The following is an 18230-nucleotide window of genomic DNA, read 5'->3' on the forward strand; positions in this document are numbered from 1 at the left end:
AAAGACTCCAGCACTGCAGAAGCTGGTGACGGGGAATCCCAGTGCTCAGGATGTGGGGACAGAAGGATTAGAAGTTGAAGGTCATCCTTGACTACACAGCTAGCCTAGGCTATGTGAGATCTTGTTTCAAACAGAACAACACACACACACACACACACACACACACACACACACACACACACACACAGAGCATTGTCTCTTTGTTGGTCTGTTTGACTCATGTCATCATGAAAGTTCCATGTGGATAGGGCTTTGCTTTGTCAGTAATTGAGGCCCAGTTCTCTAAGCAGTGTCAGTCAAGCCAGGATTGGTGCTGAGTGGAACTCTTGGAGAGAACGTCACAGTATCTCGATGTCTAGACTCTGTCACACAGCATGTGAAAGGACCAAGGACAAGAAGCGTGTGCTTTTGTAGCCTTTTTTTAGTAGCAGAGGAGAAAAATTTGGAGGGCCATCCAGTGTGTATAATTTTGGGTAAATGCTGTGTTCTCGATTCTTAGTGACTCTCCTTTCTCTTTCTGGCTGAGGTTAGAAGGTGGTTCAGTTCCGGTCTCCTTACACTAGGGTGATTTGCTACCTTCTCATCCCAAGCTTCTGAAGTTCAGACTCTGAAATTTCAGCTGTCTGCTTGTCTTGTGTACTTAGGATCTAGATTTATAGGTTCCTTAGCGTGTGATGAGTTTCTCTCTGAGATTGTTTGTTTCTAGTGTCTTTCCCTAGTCCTTTAATACCAACAGGCAACTCAGGCATATTAGTTTTATATCACAATCATTTTGAATCCTATCATATTGCCACAGTTTAAATCCTATTCTTGTTCTCCACTCCCTAAATGGCTGCTTAGCTCTGTTGCCTTTGAATCATTTATGAAGCCACCAACTGGGAGAGAGGGAAAGTTTATCCAGCCCTGATCTCCCTCAGTGGCACCAGGCTAAAGATGGAGCTTTGTGATAGGGCTTTTTTTTTTTTTTTTTTTTTTTTTTTTAATGTTCGTTTGTTGTCATGTACCCCAGGCTAACCTTGGAGTCTGAGGATAGCCTTGAGCCTCCTGGTCATCCTCAGGGCTGGACTCATAGATTGTGCCATAATAGCTGGCTTGTGGGATTTGTAGATCAGATCCAGGACTTCATGTGCACTAGGCAAGCACTCTACCAATGTGCTATGTCCCCGAGCCCCTGTGGTCTGGCTTTTGCTGTTCTTTGTATGTTGGTTTCATCTAGGCTGTAGACTCAACTACATGTCTAGAATAATGCCTGTATACTTGGCCCTTCTGTGTCCTTGCTTCCTCCCCCTAATTACTTCCAGCATCTTTTCTGCCTGGTTCCTCTCCCTTCTTTATTGTTTTCTTTGCTTTCTGGATAGGTTAAGTGCCTCTCCTTTTACACCCATAAGATTGATGTGTAGCTTTGCTAATTCACACAGTGGCACCATAATTACAAATACCTGTTTCTGGACTTCCCAGAAAGGGAACCCCTTTAGATGCTGTTTGTATTCTCCATTTTATTGTCTTCCTTTCCTTTCCTTTCCTTTCCTTTCCTTTCCTTTCCTTTCCTTTCCTTTCCTTTCCTTTGTTTTTGTTTTTATCAAGACAGGGTTTCTCTAGAATTCATTTTGTAGACTAGGCTGACCTCGAACTCTGAGATCTGCCTGCTTCTGCCTCCCAAGAGCTGGGATTAATGGCATGTGTCAACACTGCCTGGCTAGGAAGCTGAATCAAAACAAAAGATCAGGATGAGTCAAGGGACCTCAGGTGGTAGATGTAGAAAATTGGAACGAGAATGGAGCTTGCTATCAAACTACAAAACCTTTACAGACTGTCTGACTTGAGTCAGAGTTAGACACCAAGCATGGAAGTGGTACTCTCAATTATCATCACTAGGACATTTAAAAAAAAAGGAAGTATTCTGCTAGGCTCCTGGCAGGCTCTGTATGTAGCATAAACCTGACCCAGTGCTGTCTGGTATACCTTGCTTTCCAGATACTGATCCTAATGTCACCCAAAAAAATAGAAACTTTTTTGTCATTTGTAAGTTAGTTTTTTTTCTTTTCTTTAATTAGAGTCTCTTCTTTTCTTTAATTAGATGTATCCCTGAGGGAAAGAAAAGTTAACTTTTTAAACGAGAGAACCATTTTGCATTTAGAACTAATAAAATCCCCTATCCTTGCCTCTGTGTTCTGTCTGGTATGAGCACAAGCTATCGTTTTTCCCATTGAGGTCAAGGGCAGAGTTTTTACAACATTAATGGTAATGGGATACATTAGAGGAGGCTGGAGTCAGGTAAGGACTCTTTGTGGACACTTGGGGATTGTAATGCACCCGCTTGTCTATGGTAGAGCCTGGAGGGGTTTATCGTCCTCTTCAAACTAGGAAGGCCTTTGGGGAATGAAATTATTTAGTCTTTGCATTTGTGAACTTGTTGTAAAGTATATAGTCCTGTGTATGCTCTTGGTAAGTAGTTTTAAACGAATATTTGGGGATGTGCCTCTTTGTGTATGATGCTTAAGACTGAACCTCTGAGGAAATACATAAAGGTCAAGATTGGCCATTTGATTATTGTTTTATTAATAAGATCTTTGAGCAGCTGCAGAGTCAGATTAAAAAGGCCTTTCTTCGGGTTTCCGGATGCAGTATATGGAAATACATTTCCTTAATGTCTTTATTTTTTTCTCAAGGTATTTGATGAAAGGGCAGCCAATTTTGAAAACCATTCAGGAAGGCTTGGAGCCACAGCAGAGAAGGCAGCTGCCGTTGGTACGGCCAATAAATCGACAGTGGAAGGCATTCAGGCGTCTGTGAAGACAGCCCGAGAACTCACGCCCCAGGTTAGCTTTTGCTCGCTTTTCCTTTCAGTATCATAGTGTAATATTCAGGAAATGAAATCAATTATAGATGCTTTGTTAAGATCACATATTAAAAACAAAAGAGTATGTTGAGGGATGGGATGTAGGATGACTGCTGAGTTATCATAAAGGCTCTTCCAGAGGACCACACTTTGGTTCCCAGCATCCATGTCATGCTGCTCACAAGTGTCTGTGATTCTGTCTCCAATTCTTCTGATCTTCATGGGCACCTGCACTCATGTGCACATACCCACATACAATACACATACCCATACATAATTACAAATCATAAAAATAAATCTTAGAAACATGCATGTGGATCTAGGGAAATAGCTCAGCAGAGAAAGCACGTGCCACATAATTCTGTGCACTGGAGCCTGAATCCCCAGAACTCATGTAAAAGCCGTCATGGTAGCATATGTCTGTCATATGGTGCTCCTCAGAGGAGATGCTGGGTGGAGGCAGGAGAACCCCTGGGATTCTCAGGCCAGCGAGGCTGGCGTATTGATTCGGGAACAACGTCTCCAACAAGTTGCAAGGTGAGGACCAACACTAAGGTTGCCCTTTGACCTCCATACACATTTGTGCTACATATGTACCCACTCACACATATAAATGCTTGTATGCACATCTACATCATATATACACACACATTACACACTACACACACACACACACACACACACACACACCACATGCATATTTATATAATATTCACTGGGTCAAACTTGGCGACCTCTAGGATTTTTAACAGGACTTTGAACTTTTATACATTTTTGCATTGTTTGAATTTTTAAATAATGGTCAGTATTCTTTCAAAAGCAAAAGACAAGAGGTAAAGCAGCCTTCTTCCCTATCACACAGGTATAATAAGAAAATATTTGGATAATATTAAGAGAAAGTTTATTTAGTTTCTATCTTTCCACAGCATCTCTTTGAAGAGATTGAAAAAAAAATAGGTGTTTCCATTGCTTATTTTTCTTTTCTATCTAACTGCATAACTCAGGTATAGTTTGGTATCCATCATTATGGAACCAAACTATAGCCAGGAAGTTGGGAAACAAAAGGCTGGAAATGAAAGTTCTGATAAATCAGCCAGCTTCCTCTTCCCTCTCAAACCCCTCTTTTCTGAAGCAGGCTTTTGATTTGTAGTCACACTGGACTAAAACGATCTAATGCTAGGACGACAGGTGTACTAACCACAGCTGGCTAGCTTTCTTAGACACATTAGCTCAGCATTTAGTGTGAGGCTTTGCAGACTTGCTTTTTCCCCCATCTATTAATACAGAGAAATCATACTGGGAGTTCTGCTGGGCTATATAAGTCTGTGATTCTAGCTTTTTTTTTTTTTTTTTTTTTTTTAAGATTTTATTTATTTATTTTATGTGTATGAGTACACCATTGCTCTCTTCAGACACACCAGAAGAGGGCATCAGACCCCATTACAGATGGTTGTGAGCCACCATGTGGTTGCTGAGAATTGAACTCAGGACCTCTAGAAGAGCAGTCGGTGCTCTTAACAGCTGAGCCATCTCTCCAGCTCCCTGATTCTAGCTTTTGTTGAACTTCTCTGGGGAGGGGAGGGAAATGGTCCTTGTGTGTGTGCCCATGTTGCCTGTTTCTCCGGTTTCCTTCCCTTTCTCTTTCCCATCATTAGGTATGGAACCCAAGGCAAATGCCTTCCACCACCATGGAGTTACATGCCTCAGTCCATGTGGAAAAGTCACACTCGTTTAATAAAAAGCAAAAATGTTGTTAAGAGTGGATCTTGTTAGGAAGACCAGGCTGGTCTTGAACTCACACCAGTTCCTCTAGTGTTGGGATGGAGGCATGTGCCACTATGCTGGCTTTATCTAGCCTTTTCAGAAAAATCTCATAAAATACGAACTTTTTTTTCCTCTTTCCACCATCTGTTAGCATAGCATACATGCAAACCCATATGCAGTGCCCTCTGGCTGAGGGGCACAGAAGAGAATGTCATCAGTTTAGGATGTAAAAGCTGATTTATTTATTATATTGTTCAAATGTTCTTTTTTTTTTTTTATTAAAGAGATTTTCTCTAAAACAAATCTTTATTTTTTTTTTTTATGTATATGAGTACACTGTAGCTGTCTTCAGAAATACCATAAGAGGGCATCGGATGCCATTGCAGATGGTTGTGAGCCGCCATGTGGTTGCTGGGAATTGAACTCTGGACCTCTGTAAGAGCAGTCAGTGCTCTTAACTGCTGAGCCATCTCTCAGAACAAAAGTGAGATTAAGAAAAACAACAACAACAAAAAACCCAGAAAAACAAACAACAACAACAACACCCCCAGAAAGACAGAAGTTTAAGGGCTACAGTCATTTGGGCACAATAAGTCTCCTCCTTTTCTGAATTATTCAGAAAAACCAACTTTTCCTTTACTTTTTTCTACCTCTATTCCAACATGTTTTCTTTAACACTTTGGGCTTTCCTGCCAATATTTTGGTTTTGCTTTTTTTCTAAAGCACCTCTCCTTCCCATGTGCTGCTTGTCTCCCATGTGTTTGACCTCTCTGCCAGCTTAGATGACTTCTGTCTTCTCCTTCGTTCGACTCCTCCAGGTAGCTGCTGGTTTTACAGCTTGCCTGTGCTGTGCTTTTTCTTTTAAACTATAATACAGTTGTCTTTGTGCTTCCAAAAACAAACAAACAAAAAAAAACAATGCAGAAAACTAGACCTAAAACTCCCGCTTTGGAAAGATTGAGGACTTGAGAGACAGATCTGGGCTCAGATGTTTCCTAGCTTCTTCTTCTGTGATGTTTACTCCTTCACAGTGCAAAGTTTGAGGAATAAACACACACGTGTATACACTATGCACTGCCAGGCACTCAGGATTTTTTCCCCCAACACTGACACTGACTGCCTGGGAACCTCTTGGGTGTCTTGATTTTTGTAGCTTGGAAGTGAAGGTGTTAACCTACCCCACCTCTCATGGGGTTGTAGTAAAATCGGTATGTATGAATGTGAAAGCAGTTTGTGAAAGCAGATATTTTAGTTAATATTATTCTAAAAGAATTTTGAGTAATTGGTTAATTGTGTATTTTAATCACTATTATTCATTAATCAATTTGAATAATGTTTTGTTGCACGCTAATATTCTATTTTATAGACAAGGTTTTACTATGAAGCCCCGATGGCCTGGAATTTCACTGTGTAGAATGGATTGGTCTTGAACTCAGAGTTCTGCCTGCCTGTCTCCCCAGTGCAAGGATTAAAAGCATGTGTACAACCCCCAGCAATCAATCAATCAATCAACCAATTAATCTCTCTCTCTCCCTCTCTCTCTCTCTCCCTCTCCCTCCCTCTCCCCCTCCCCTCTCCCTCTCCCCTCTTCTCCCCTCTCCCTCTCCCCTCTCCTCCCCTCTCCCCTCTCTCTCCCCTCTCCCCTATGGCCTTGGTATGTAGATTGTCCAGGCTACCATTTCAGTTTGGAGTCCTTCAGCCTGCTTCAGCCTGTTTTCACTTCCAAGTGCTGACATTTAGGGGATTATACCACCACATTCAGTTTTTTTTTTTTAAGATTTATTTATTATATGTGAGTACACTATAGCTGTCTTCAGACACTCCAGAAGAGGGTGTCAGATCTCCTTATGGGTGGTTGTGAGCCACCATGTGGTTGCTGGGACCTTTGGAAGAGCAGTCAGTGCTCTTAATCGCTGAGCCATCTCTCCAGCCCCCACATTCAGTTTTTAACACAAATTTTGCCTAGGCTGCATTTTGAACTTGAAAATCCCCTGCCTCAGGCTGGGAATTAGAGGATTGAAGTACCTTGTCTAACTACATTTACATTTTTTAAGATGAAAGAGTTGATATCAAGACATTAACTATTAAGTATATGTCAGTTTTGTTGTTCTTCTGAAATATTAAATGAATGCTCATTTACTTTGACACCTTATTTTTTTTCCTTAGAACTAGGGAAGGGCCCACTCTGGTGTATGCTCATGGTATCAGACTTAATGCATTTAGCCTGACGAGGCTTGCCAATTTTGGTTTTCTAGTGCCATCTATAGGTGAAATGGAGAAAAGCTTTACTCTGGGTTTGTATTTGGACTGTGCTGGCACCCTGGTATTTGAAAATTGCTTTGTTATTGACAGGTCATCTCAGCTGCTCGGATCTTACTGAGGAACCCTGGTAACCAGGCTGCTTATGAACATTTTGAGACCATGAAGAACCAGTGGATTGATAATGTTGAAAAAATGACAGGTAGAGTTCTGCAGAATGCCTTTGGGCTGATGCATGAGTTCTAAGGACCTCAAGCAGGACCGGTTATATCAGCTGTAATTGGATAAAGGGACAGTCAGGGCTGGACAGTGTGCTGGGCCCCGATTAGGCTGTTGAGCAGTGGCGGCTTCTCATTCAAGCTCTGCTACTTTGTCGGATGAGAGGCTGTGTGAGCGTCTTTATTTGAGAACCGCCCTCCGGTGTGATGTTCATTGTTATAGCCCCTATCTTCTCTTTGAATAGTGTCTTTGCTCAGTCCCAGCTAGAGTTTGGTTTCAGAGGCGGGGAGGCGGTGTTTGTGGATACAGTAAGTGTCCCTGTCATTTTCAGAGGGTTCACATTTCAAGGAACCACAATAGCTACCATTTAACCCAGCTTGTCTCAGAGTTTCCTCCAACTTATCAACTACATAGTTCTAAAAAAAAAAAAGAGAGAGGAGACATCTGTGCCTGTACGACTGCAGAAGTGCCTCTGAGTTTTCTGAGTTCTCTGTAGAGGGACAGGACAGAAGGGCAGAAATGAGGAGTGTAGGCTCTTCGCTGTCCCTGTAGAACCTGCTGTCAGGGGTCTACAGCAGCCAGTGATGAAAGCGGAGCTCCCAAAGTGTCGAAAGCTAGGTAACAGAAGTAAGAAACAGGCTGTTAGGTTACTGGAGTCCTCCGTGTGGCTCGTCTTAGGCACTTCAAGCTGCCAACAATCAACAGGTGGTGGAGAGTGAGCCGGGAAGGGAGAGAGTGTTATTAGCAGATACTGTGCTGGTGATGCGGTGAAGGTTTCAGACAGTCCGGTTCCTCCTGATGTCTTTGCGTGTCTGCTTGTCTGTGGTGGATTTAAGAGGGCCAGTGACCACGGTCAGTATAAATCCTGAGGCCAAATGACCTTCTGGGCTGTGCTGCTTGCACTTCTGTTTTTTAAAGTTATTTTGTTCTCTTGAAAGCTCTCAATTTTGTAGTAAGAGCTTTGAACTGAGAAGAGAATTCTGAGTGTTGAACTTTCTCATGAGATGCAAACAGACAACAGTGTTTTCGAATCTTTGTTCTTCTAAAAGCAAATTCAGCTCCATTTCTGTTCTCCTGACAGGGCTGGTGGACGAGGCTATTGATACCAAGTCTCTGTTGGATGCTTCTGAAGAAGCAATTAAAAAAGACCTGGACAAGTGTAAGGTAGCCATGGCCAATATTCAGCCTCAGATGCTGGTCGCTGGAGCAACCAGTATTGCTCGTCGGGCCAACCGGATTCTGCTGGTTGCTAAGAGGGAGGTAGAGAACTCTGAGGACCCGAAGTTCCGAGAGGCTGTGAAAGCTGCCTCTGATGAACTGAGCAAAACAATCTCCCCCATGGTGATGGATGCCAAGGCTGTGGCTGGAAACATCTCTGACCCTGGTAAGGAACAGTGCATGGTGCCTTTCATTCCAATTGCGAGGCTAACTCGGTGGAAATAGGGAAAGAGTGGTTATCCACAACCACTGTATATAAAATCTGGGAGGGAACATATGGACACTGCCTGGTTTGGGGCTCTCTCTCTCTTGTCATCTCAACACCCAGGAGGCTGAAGCAGAAGGATAGCTGTCAGTTTGAGGTCAGTCAGGGCAGAGTTACAGAATGCAGACATTTAGGCTTTCTTTTGTTCAATATTTTTGCGGTCTTGTGAGGCCTTTCAGTTTCTGGATCATGTTCTCTACCATTTCCTGATACTGTCTGACTTGCTATCCCTGCTGATAGTCCTAATTTTGGAAATTTTAAAATAAATGCTAGTTATCTGCCAACCATTTAGTTCATGAGGCTGCTATCACGTCTCTTTTTACTTTTCTTGCATATGCTGCTCTTTGTAGAGAATTTTGTTTTTGTCAGATCTAGAGGGCTTCAAGTAACTTTGGCCTCTTAGGCCCTACATGAGAGAATTTGAATTTTCTTCAGCTACATTTTGACCATAGTTTTAGTACCACCAAAGGAGTGAATAGTTGCAGCCACTTGATTGGGTTGCAAATCATGTATATTCCTTTCTTTTTGGAAACCAACATTTTCCATCTCAACAGTGAGAATCTAGGCTGCTAGACTCACTTCTGGCCTCGGCAGACTCTTTCTCAAATTCCCAGTCCTCCATCTCTGTGGATGGATTTTGTCTCCTAATTGGAGTTTCTCATAGCTTAGCAGTTCAAGATAAGGGTTAACACGCTGAACGCCAACTAGAGCACAGATGTAGACAGAAAGGTGAGATGGACTCTGGGGAGTTAGGAACCTAATCAGAAACTGCCATCTCCCATGCTCTGCACTCCTCAGACCTATCTCATGACTGCCTCATCATAAGAGAAGTGATGGGTACTGCCCAAGCCTAGCATTCACACCCAGCATTCTCCAAGAACTTGTTACTTTTACAGTCCAAAGGCATCCCCACCACTGTAGGAGCAGCCATCCTGTGACACTTCCTCAGGGCCTCTGACTTGTCCTCCTTCCTTTTCCCATGCCCATGATTCCCCCTGGCAGCTCCACATCCAACCTTGTTAGTGGGAACCAGTTCTTCTGCTGGACAGGCAGTGCTCTGGGCACTGACCTACCCAGCTGAAAATGAGTGTCTTGTGTTTAGGCCTGCAAAAGAGCTTCCTGGACTCAGGATATCGGATCCTGGGAGCTGTGGCCAAGGTCAGAGAAGCCTTCCAACCTCAGGAGCCTGACTTCCCGCCTCCTCCACCAGACCTTGAACAGCTACGAGTAAGTAAGCGCAGAGAGATGGGGAGAATTGAGCAGCAAGTGGCAGCATGTGTGAGAGATAGGTCTGCTTTTACAGTCTCCATTTCCAGGTGGCTTCTGTAGCTTTTATGTGATTAACTAGAGGCAGGTCTTGATTTTCATTCCTAAGTTGAGTGGAATCATAAGCCAGCACTTGTGCATGAACTTCCATGAAATTAGCCTGTGTGACAGACAGGCTGAGAATGGAGGAGAGGTAAGTGTAGTTGGGATGAATTGATGAGATGTGACTTGTAGTAAAATAGTTTGTACATGCGTGGTGAGACTTGCTAAGGGGAAAATTGCAGAATTAGAACCTTGTTAGGTTCTTGCCTTTCTCTCTCTTAGTAACAAAAGTAGTATTTACTCCTAAAATTATAAAGTATTGTGTATGTGCTCTCTCTCTCTCTCTCTCTCTCTCTCTCTCTCTCTCTCTCTCTCTCTCTCACACACACACACACACACACACACACACACACACACACACACACAGAAGTACATTTTCTTGAGGAAGACAGAGATCAACTTTAGGTATTGTCCCTCAGGAGCCGTCCACATTAGTTTTGGAGCCAGGATGTCTCACTGGGATGCAGGGCTTGCCATTTTTTGGGTAGGTTAGCTGGCCAGTGAGCCCAAGAGATTTGCTCGTCTCTGCCTCCTCAATTATAAGCACACACTGCCATGCTGGGTTGCTGTTTTTGTTTTGTTTTCTTTTTTGAGTCAGGGTTTCTCTACATCGTCTTGGTTGTCCTGGAACTTAACTCTGTAGACCAGGCTGGCCTTGAGTTCACAGAGATCCACCTGCCTCTACCTCCTGAGTGGTGGGATTAAAGGCATGCGCCACCATTGCTGGCCCATGATGAGTGTTTTACTTGGGTGCTCAGGATCAACGAGGGTCTTCATGCTGGCATGGCAAGTACTCTCCTGTCTCCTTAGACCAAGAAATGTTTCTGTGTTTTTAAATCAGACTCGAATTTCAAATTTTTAAAACTTTAAAAAAAAATTTTATGCGTATGGATGCGTCGCACTGCTCGCATGCCTAGTGCCCTCAGAACCCAGAAGAGGGTATTGGATGCCCTGGAACCGTAGTTGTAGATGGTTGTGAGCAGCCATGTGGATGCTGGGAATTTGAACCCATAGTTTCTGGCAGAGCAACAAGTGCTCTTAACTGCTCAGCCATCTCTCTAGGCCCTCAAATCTTTTCGTAATTCTTTTCCATCAAGTACCATGAATACATTTACCATATATCATCTTTCCCATGATGTACTTGGGGAGTATCTTTTAGTTACAAATCCTAGAAACAAAGACAGTAATGGTCATGTACACAGGTATTTACTCCAAGTAATACATCTAGAAATAGGTTAAGACAAGAATTATATTTACTATATATATATAATATACTATATATATTTACTATATATATAATATAACTTATATTATATTATTTTGGTATGTTTTCTTATTTAATGTCAGTAAAAGAAGTCAGATTGGTTAATGACTAAATTGGGTCACTATACATAAGTAGGATTGGTGGTCCACAGTTTTCAACATTTCTTTACACTTTCCAATGAGGCTTTTGATGATGAGATTCCTGGTAAGTGGCTTCTTTGAGTCATGACATTTAGAATTAGGGGCATTGAGATCACATGGCAGATGCAGAACTTGAGGCTCCAGTGGGAAGTTACTGACTCTTATTTGCCCTTTGACAACCAGAACCAGAACCAGGTCTTAAATCTTCTATGGGGATTGGCTTTGGGAATCACTGATCTGGTAATGTTATGTATGCCTCCCATGGGATATGAGCAACACATAGCTGCTGATTTCTTATAGAGAGAGAGAAAAAAAGTTTTTATTGATACTGCACAGATGTCCTCATGGTTCAGTGTTGATGGTCTTACATGGTGTCTACGTGGGCCGATTTCCTAGGTTGGTTTTGGTAGTAGCTCCCTGGGCTTTACTTACAACCTGCTTTATTCACATTTGTAGCTAACTGATGAGCTGGCTCCTCCTAAACCACCTCTGCCTGAGGGTGAAGTCCCTCCACCCAGGCCCCCACCCCCAGAAGAGAAGGATGAAGAGTTCCCTGAGCAGAAAGCTGGTGAGGTGATTAACCAGCCAATGATGATGGCCGCCAGGCAGCTCCACGATGAAGCTCGGAAATGGTCTAGCAAGGTAAGCCCCGAGACTTTCCTTGCTGGGGATGCGTGCCTTTTCCCAAAGGATGGAGAACACCCCAGGAAGAAGTCCATGTGACCACTTTGCTTCTTGCTCAGTTCCTTCATTTCAGTGTGTTTTTACCAGCGATTTAGTGAGAAGTCTCTAGTGTTTGATGGCTTGCCTTTGCCTGGGCAGAAGTAAAAGCTGAGATGTCAGTGGCTAAAGAAGAGAGTCTGGTCCCTTTGTCCAGTAGAGTGTCAGCTGTACTGATTCCTGACATCTGGGGTCTTTTTAAGAAACTGGTTATCCTTTCTCAGAATCATCTTGTGCTTTTTCTCTACTTAGGAATGCCCCAGGTTATGTTCAGCTCCGATAATTTAAAATTCTAACTATTCCTGTGGCTGAGATCTGGGTGCAGTCCAGTTCTACCGCATGTCTATATCTCACCTTTTCCCATCACTGCAAACGAGTAGTTGGTTTTTTTTTCTTAGAGCAAAATCCTGCTGCTCATCTGCCAGTGAGGATGTGGTTCTTAGCTCTAGACTGTAAGGAATCCGGAATCTAGCTTTTCATTCCCACTATATTCCTATATATTCATCTTAACTGAATGTACTTCCCAGAGGAAGTTAATCTTGTGTTGTTGTTGGATTTTTTTCTTCAGGCTGAGAAGTTGACCTTGGTTTGTTCTTTCTATTTTGTTTTGTTTGTTTCTTGTTTTGTTTTGTTTTTCAAGTCATGGTTTTTCTGTGTAGCTCTGGCTACCCTAGAACTCAATCTGTACATCAGGCTGGCCTGGAACTCAAGAGATCCATCTGCCTCTTTTCTTGAGTGCTGAGATTAAAGGCAAGTGCCACCACTGCCAATGTAACCTTGGAGCCCAGTCTTAGGAGTGGCAACTTTGCTGGTGTTGGATCTGACCAGTGGAATTATTTATAATGGTATCTCTCCAACACTCCCAGGATCATGTAGCACAATCCTAATGTGAATGGACAGTGGGTGACAACAGGATTGATTTCCTCCAAAGAAAATGGAAATGTAGTTATAATAAGCCTGCACATATTGTGAGAATATATGTGGAATATAAAGGGTCAGACAGCACCGGCCCATATAGTTGCCCCACTATGCTCAGTGTGTTCATAAGTCCTGGCCAGAAGGTCTGATTTCATGAGTTCCCTGACTTTTGAGTTGTACAAAGATAGGAACTATATGAACTATATATGGTTTGGGAAGGTATATGTGTTTGTATCTGTCGTTCTGACTTTGGGCAGCTTGTTACTCTGAATGTTAGCAGCAGTCAACTGGTCTTTTCCTTCAAGGAATGGGGAGGAGCCTTGGTTGAGGCAGTTTAGGTGAAAGGATTGGTGGTTACCTAACCCCTTGTTGGCCCTGTGTCTTCCAATTTGATTGCTACTTTGAGGTGGCTTTTGTGTTTAGGATAATTTTTGTTGTTGTTTGAGATTTTGCCTGCATGTATGTCTGTGCACCACATGTGTGCAATGCCCATGGAAGCCAGAAGGTGTCAGATCCCCTGGAATTGGAATTAGAGATGGTTGTGAACCATCATGGGGGAGGTGGGAACTAAATCCAGGTCCCTGAGGACAGTAGTCCATGCTCTTAACCATTGAGCTATCTTTCTAGCCCCCAGAATTTCTGTTGTTAATTTAAAAGTTTTTCTGTTTCTCGAGACAGTCTCATGACTCATTGCTCCCCAACCCGGTCTTTTTGCCTCTGCCTCTGGAGTACTGTTAGGGTAACACTTTTAGGAACCTTAAATAACATTCCGTATAAACACTCATTTCCCCCTGGTTACAGATTCTTGGTGTAAACCATTTTTCACCAGTCTTTTTTATAAATGGCTCGGCTTCATTCGAGCAATTCCTTTTCTCTCCATTCCAGCTTGTTTTTAGCATCTGTTTTATCTTCCTAGCCTCTTAGAATCCCTGTTTTTGGTACAAAACCCACTTTCTTTCCTTCTTGGTTCCTGGTCTTTCATAAGCAACCACTTGGGTTCATATGAGGCTCCTCTGAGCTTAGCCTCATTTAGTTGCCAAGTCCATGTGTTACCTGATCTGTGTACCAGTAAGCTGAGTTTGGGGTGAGAAGCTGTTTTCAACAAAGGAGAGAGTTAGGCTCTACTCACAAGGTGGCACTTTCAGTTGCTGCAGTGAGATACTGTGGAAGCGTTGTCTCTGAAGACATTTTTAAGGAGGAAGACAGTCCGAGGTGTAGGGTTTTCACTGCTCTAGGAACTAGATGAGTGTCTTCTTGGGCCCCTCAGAGCTAGCTGGGTGGTTGTAGGGTATTTGGTAAACCTTCACTTTTGTCTCCTGGTTTGCTACCTTTGACATACCATTTCTAACATGGAACTTCTGATCCCTGAAGGAAATAGTGAGAGTCTGGGAGCTGCAGAGCTGTGCTCCTGGATGATGGAATAGTGATTTAGGAGGATGCTCAGTGTTTCCTTCCAAACAGCTTACATGACTGGCTTCACTTTTCTCCTCTAGAGTCTCTGTAAAGGTAATGGCTACTGGGTTGTTTGGCTCCCCAAACATGTGATTGTGGTCAAATTCAACTTCAGCAGCGAGTATATAGCCCCTGCCCTCTGTGGAAACATTTTGCTGGATCAAATTTCTCCACTTATCTCAAGGAGACTTAGGCTGGAGGCTGAGTTCCTGTCTTTGAATCTTGGTTCCCATGGCTCCTGGAGAGCATGCCATTTTCTTTCCCATCCCAGGCAAGCTTTGGTAACTAAACCAGCTGAAGCTCCGTTCCTGAGTCCTGTTGTTCTTACTAACACTATCCCTGTTTCTCACCCTTCCCGCCATCGACAAAGCCGGGTATCCCAGCCGCTCAGGTGGGTATAGGAGTTGTAGCTGAGGCAAATGCGGCTGATGCTGTTGGGTTCCCTTTCCCCTCTGACATGGAAGACGATTACGAACCTGAGCTGCTGTTAATGCCATCTAATCAGCCGGTCAACCAGCCCATTCTGGCCGCGGCTCAGTCCTTGCACCGGGAAGCTACCAAGTGGTCTAGTAAGGTACTGATCGGTACCCCCAGTTGGGGGCTGCTCCAAATGCATCCGGCCATGTGCAGCCTTGACACCTTGCATCACTCATTATCTGTGCGGGTCCTGTGAGTCTGAGCCGGGCGGGCAATTGTCTGTCTGCACCTTGTTGTTAGGGCTGGCTTCACAAGTTTGATAGGTTTGCTAATGCCCAACTGAATTGCATTTATGTTTGTGGAATACAAGGATATGGGGGTCACTTTCCAAAGAATTTCCACCCCCCCCCCTTTTGTGGCCAATACTGGAGCTATAAACTCCTTGGGAAGCTGTAGCTGCATCTCTTGGTGACTTCTAGGTCAGGAGCCATTGGGGACACTCTGAGTTCCCCTAGCTTGACCACTGAGCTTTGCTTGGCTCCCACTGACCTTTCACTGATGGCTCAGCAGAGTTGATCAGAATAAGCAGTAGCTTTATCTGGCAGACTCAGGAGGACTGCTTGCTGCCCTGCACCTGGCTGTGTGACAGATGCTGGCCCTCATGGGAGCCCACAGGTGTCTCAGAGGCATTGGAAGTGGCCACAGGGAAAGCTCAAGTTAGGTGACAGAGCCTTGGGTTCATTTGGAGAGCTGAGGCATAGAAGTGATCACGTTTATTTCCTCTTTAAAGATGGCATGTTGCAAGAAAGAGCCTGAAGATGGTGGGTAATAACTAACTCTGGCATTGTGCTGTCTTCTAACCAATGTCATGTAATCCTAAATTACATCAGGTCTACGCTGGAAGTTTGTCCAGAGGGCTTCATCTAACACAAGCCTCTCCCCATGACTTCCTCCCAAACCTGTGTTCTCTTGCCTCAGTTTATTTCCCGAGACATTTTGTACTTTCAAAGCACTAATGACGAGCCAGTTCATGGTGCCTTTCGAGCTCTTGCAAGAGTACCCTGAGTGGCATGGTTTGTGTGTGCCTCACTGCATTATATAGAAATCGAAAAGCATGAGGGGAAAAATGAGTGGGGCCTGGCCATTCAGGTAGTTTTAAATAGTGTAGTTGCTATATAATTTTAGGTTGTTAAGGATATAAATTACTCAAATATTTCCTTACTTATAATCCACGAGAGTTTTAAGTGAACCAATTGCCAAATTTCATATAAACTGCCATTAATAAGAGGAGGTTCCATTTACAGCCTGACTCAGGCTTATTTATTTGATTCCTCCCTCAGCACCCTAGGTGAACATTCCTCAATTGGAGGCTTCATGAAGCTGATGGGACAGAATAATTGATTTGTAACCTTTTTTAAATGTGGGATGATTAAAATAGTATGACAGGTCAAGAGGCAGTAGAGAGCAAAGTAGTCTAGATGAAAAACTATCCAGTTCTCTTGTGTTTCTCACTTAGGCTGAGAATCATTACCTGGGGTTTTAAGTTCTAGTGAAGTTGTACAAGTACTTGACTGCTTTTTACAAGAGCAAAGATGAAGAGGATGCTTTCAGCATCTGGAAAGCCTCCTCAGTGTTCTCCCTCTCTGGCCGCCTCCCCTGCTTTCTCCCCTATTATAGACGTGAAGATGCCTGTATGAGCGGCTCCTTGGCTCTGGCCCTATGTTATTGACACAATTAACCTGGAGATGCTCAAGTGCTTGTCCAGTGCTGCGCCTGGGGCACCCATGTTGCCCTTTCAGACTAATATCTGGGTCTTGTTTTCATCCAGGATATTCTCTCATGAGTGCTGGGGCAAGAGCCCTGTCTCTCTCTTCTGCTTCTCCAGTGCTTTCTATTACCCCAAACAGTACTCCCCCCATTTCCTGGCCTTCCAGAGGGCTGCTAGAGCAGCAGGCTTCCTCCCGGTTTTCTACTTTCCTTAACTTGGCTGGTGTGTAGGCAGAGCTCATGCTGTATCTATGCTTCTCTCTAGGGCAATGACATCATTGCAGCAGCCAAGCGCATGGCTCTGCTGATGGCAGAGATGTCTCGGCTGGTAAGAGGGGGCAGTGGTACCAAGCGGGCACTTATTCAGTGTGCCAAGGATATCGCCAAGGCCTCTGATGAGGTGACGAGGTTGGCCAAGGAGGTTGCCAAGCAGTGCACAGATAAGCGGATTAGAACCAATCTCTTACAGGTACTTGGGAAATAGGCTGTGTGTGAGTGTGTCCACGGTGGTGGGGGATGGGATGAGAGGAGAGAGAGAACGAGTGGGGAGGGAGGGAACAAGAGAGACAGCACCTACGTGGGAAGCATGGATGATGAATGTGAGGGAAAAAGTAGAGGGAAGTGGGTTAATAGGAAGAGGCACTCAAGAAGGGAAAGCGACAGCATTAAGGGCAGTGTGTGGATACAAAGCTTTATTTCTTAACCCAGTAGAATTTGAACCATTTGGTCAGGACTGATGGTAGGGATTAGAACTACTGTATTTGTGCTGCTCTTTTATTGAGTACTTTCTGCATGTCACCAACTGGAAATGGAGCTGGGTATGAACTTGTGGGCAAGAGAGCCAACAAACATCAAATGAAACTTTCTCTTTAGGTATGCGAGCGAATCCCAACTATAAGCACCCAGCTCAAAATCCTGTCCACAGTGAAGGCCACTATGCTGGGCCGGACCAACATCAGTGATGAGGAGTCTGAGCAGGTATGTGCTGCTGCTCTGGATTCTCTGTCTCAAGCTTCTTTGCTGCTTAATTTCAGCTTTAGGACAAACTCACCTCTGAATTGAGAATTCAGCAACTCTCTTGCCTTATCTCCCCTTGGGTGGGCCTTACTGAGTCACACGCCTAATTGTATGGTAGAGAGCACATCTTAGGTAGCACTGCGTACAGAGGACCCATCATTATTTTATAAGTTAAAATGAGAGAGATAATCAGTCCCCACTAGGTAGACCAACTGCTCTGACCTCTACAGAGGCTATGGGTACCGTGATACAGGGAGGATATGCTTCCTGCTGCTGACACTACCATTACTTTAATCCAGTAGCTCTCATCTCCATTACCATGGGAGCTTCATCAAAATCCCTACCTTCCAAATATTGTAAGCAGAATTGGGTCCTGGATTGCTTTCCTTGGTAGGGTGTCTTGTGCCTAAAGATAGGAGAAGTTGGGAAATGAAAGGCAGGACTGGGATTAATGCTAAATCACATCAAGTTAATCACATCATGCATGTTAGGACTATGTGTTTAATGAAATTTAAAAAAAAAAAAAAAAAAAAAAGAAGCCTGTGTAGACTGGAACAAACTGAGGATATAAGTGAAAAGTCTTGAGCTGGACCCTGACTTTGT

General features: G+C 43.7%; 1 protein-coding gene across 2 annotated transcripts in view; it reads left to right on the forward strand.

The window, feature by feature from the left end:
- Vcl (vinculin) overlaps positions 1-18230 on the forward strand; it is a 96833-nt gene that overhangs the window by 75392 nt on the left and 3211 nt on the right. The window contains exons 14-21 of one of the 2 annotated variants that reach the window (XM_029468926.2): positions 2670-2819; positions 6956-7064; positions 8163-8465; positions 9667-9791; positions 11793-11978; positions 14797-15000; positions 16876-17079; positions 17484-17588. In XM_029468926.2, the coding sequence (XP_029324786.1) occupies positions 2670-2819; positions 6956-7064; positions 8163-8465; positions 9667-9791; positions 11793-11978; positions 14797-15000; positions 16876-17079; positions 17484-17588 (1386 nt within the window). The remainder of the gene's footprint in view (positions 1-2669; positions 2820-6955; positions 7065-8162; positions 8466-9666; positions 9792-11792; positions 11979-14796; positions 15001-16875; positions 17080-17483; positions 17589-18230) is intronic. The other variant, XM_021182424.3, reaches the window with a different exon arrangement.

Source organism: Mus caroli, unplaced genomic scaffold, assembly GCF_978045245.1.
Source record: "Mus caroli unplaced genomic scaffold, Mus_caroli_1 scaffold_12, whole genome shotgun sequence".
In the NCBI taxonomy this organism is placed as follows: Eukaryota; Metazoa; Chordata; class Mammalia; order Rodentia; family Muridae; genus Mus; species Mus caroli.